Source organism: Acanthopagrus latus, chromosome 19 (assembly GCF_904848185.1).
Source record: "Acanthopagrus latus isolate v.2019 chromosome 19, fAcaLat1.1, whole genome shotgun sequence".
Lineage (NCBI taxonomy): Eukaryota > Metazoa > Chordata > Actinopteri > Spariformes > Sparidae > Acanthopagrus > Acanthopagrus latus.
Window position 1 is genome coordinate 511,367 of NC_051057.1, and position 2,500 is coordinate 513,866.

The 2,500-nt window shown below is 42.0% G+C and overlaps 1 protein-coding gene across 5 annotated transcripts in view; it reads right to left on the reverse strand.

Annotated features, from left to right (window-relative positions):
• Positions 1 to 2,500, reverse strand: part of palmdb (palmdelphin b) — a 93,004-nt gene that overhangs the window by 34,362 nt on the left and 56,142 nt on the right. The window contains exons 7-8 of one of the 5 annotated variants that reach the window (XM_037079428.1): positions 1,918 to 2,028; positions 1 to 1,559 (exon numbers count right to left, since the gene is read on the reverse strand). The exon at positions 1 to 1,559 is cut by the window's left edge and continues 832 nt beyond it. The exons of the other annotated variants lie outside the window; for them this stretch is intronic. Coding sequence (XP_036935323.1) covers positions 412 to 1,559; positions 1,918 to 2,028 — 1,259 coding nt within the window. The 3' untranslated portion in view covers positions 1 to 411. The remainder of the gene's footprint in view (positions 1,560 to 1,917; positions 2,029 to 2,500) is intronic. 5 annotated transcript variants of the gene reach the window in all.

Genomic DNA, 2,500 nt, shown 5'->3' on the forward strand with positions numbered 1-2,500 from the left:
GGACCTGTTTCCATCAGTCTGGGAAAGGCACAGAAATGTCAAGCTAAGGCTTTTTGCAAAAAAAAAAAAAAGGGAAAAAGTTGTTGACTTCTTGTTGCATAAGAATCACATGTGGAGTAAGCCGGAGAAGCACTATAGATTGGATTGGCAGCAGGTTAGGCATTCACACACACAAGATATGTCCAGACCTATGAACCATGGAAATACATGATAACGGGAATAAAAAGAAAGCAAGCAGAGGGACAGAATTAGCTGATTAATTACTTAAATTCTATTCAAACAACTTTTTCATTGACCCAGTTTCTCAGCAATAGGCGAGGTTTGCTCTTTTCTTCCTACTGAGCAGAGCTTCATCTTGTACAAATTGATGCTGCCTATGTTTTCAGACTCATCCACCCACTGTCCCTGGAGTCAGGGACTGTGCTTTCCAGGCTTGTGGATGAATGTTGGCTTGTGGAGCCCTAACTCATCCCAGTTTGTGTAGGTGTTTTCAATAATGTCTCTGCATCCTGTTACCTTGGCGATACCCACTTTGGGTTGGAAGACTTTGCTCTTGTATCCCTCAGGGTGGTATGAGAGACACTCCCCCATGTCACTTTCCTTTTTAACATACAGGGCCTCATCGTCATCATTATCATCGCTGTTGCCTATGATTACCAGCTCAGCCTGGATGTCTTCTTCTTTCTCATCATCAGCGTTTTCATAGCCCATGAAGATCATGGTGACAGGTTCTGATTGTAGCTCCTCTGACAGAGTGTCGACAAGGTTAATAGTCTCTGTTAAGGTATCAGGATCATCTTCAGACTTGTGGCTAGCTAGTGAAAGACTCTGGCTTTCTACAGCCCTGTGGATTGGTTGTATGGGTGCTGGCATTCCTTCTGACCAAGCTTTGACTGAGACAAGAGCTGCTGGATATGGAATGTTCACATCAGTCTTGCTGTTGGTGAGTCCATGTGAAGTTTTGGTACCAAAGAGAGGCTGTGGAATTAGATACCTGTCACTGTTGAATTGTCCCAGAATGTGGGAGTAATTCAACTTGCTTTCCTCTCCAGGTGTTTGGACTCTTGATGTGGAGTCTTGTTGGTTGAAGTTAGGACTAGGTGTTTTGCTTTGTGTTTTCCATCCCTCCAGAGAGTGGCTTCTTTGGTTTTCTTCTCCGCAAATTTGGTTCCTGAGTGAAATATCTCCCAGCAAGGGGCTGGGGCCTGGTGTTGGGGTTTGCCGGGGTGTTTTATTTGGTGTCCTGGGTGTTGAAGGCCTGCTGCTCCCTGTGTAGGGTATAGAGTAGACAGGCAGATGGTACTGCACCTCAGTGGGAAAGTTCTTATCTGTGGCCTGAAGCAGCAGCTCCTCTAACTCTGTGGATGTCATCTCACCAACTGCCCCATTGAGCATTTTGCCTCCGTCTGGGTTCAGTGCATATACAGACTTGTGGCCATCATCATACACCTTCAGCCCCTTATCCTGGATGGTTTCTGGGGTGATGGTTGCTGTAGAGACCACCTGACTTTTGCCTGTTCTGTTATCATGTTCAACGCTAATCTCCATTGCAAATGTAGCTGGAATGAAGAAAAGACTAAGATGAAGGCTTTTTTTTTACAAAGATGAGGAAATAACCACATTTCAATTATGTTTCTTGAACATTTCTTGATGTTAGATTCTCATTTTATAAACGGTAGAAATACGGCCTGGTTGGGAAATCTGAAATTCCAGCCTTTTAACTAGCATAATGGAACTGTCAGAACAGTTGGTCTTAAACAGACAGCTATGCCTCAGAAACACAAAATGGAAGTCTGCATAACCATGAAACAGAAGGACTGAGGAGTGAAATTGTTGGGGATCATCTAGAAGTCACCGACCATTTTGAAATATCCTTATTTTCTAATCTGGTTTCTTTTATATTTTCAACAGATGTACCTTTCTTTGTTTTTTCACTACCAGGGTCACACATAGGAGGGGTTTTTGCTGGCGACAATGGGATGAATGACACCAAATCTGGGAAAGGCAGGGTCACATGATGTGTCAAATCTGAGGAGAAAATACACCATTCACTGTTTAAGGATCTTGTTATACCATGAGGTCACACCAACATTATAGTAGTGATTATGATCAGTTATGGTTTAATAAAAGGAACCAAATTTTGCTCATGATATGTTTTTTAAGCCCACTATTCCAAGACAATATTGTAATATAATTTAAGATTTTAGTATAAATAAGGCTTTTTGTGATGTGACATACACAATGCAAGTGAAGTTACGTGCATACTGCAGGTTTGTTGCTACTGAATTTAAAAAAAAAAAAACTAACCCAACCCTAACCCTAAACTGTAAGTGTACAAGAATGCTGCAACAGTCATCTTGTTTTTGGAATGGTGTTATTTGTCATTTGGGGAGTCATTAGCACTCAACCTATTTAGTCATTTAGGAATGAGGATGTGTTGTCATTACTGTGCGTTTAGCAAAGAGCTGGGGACGGGACGTGGTTATCCTAATTAGCATAA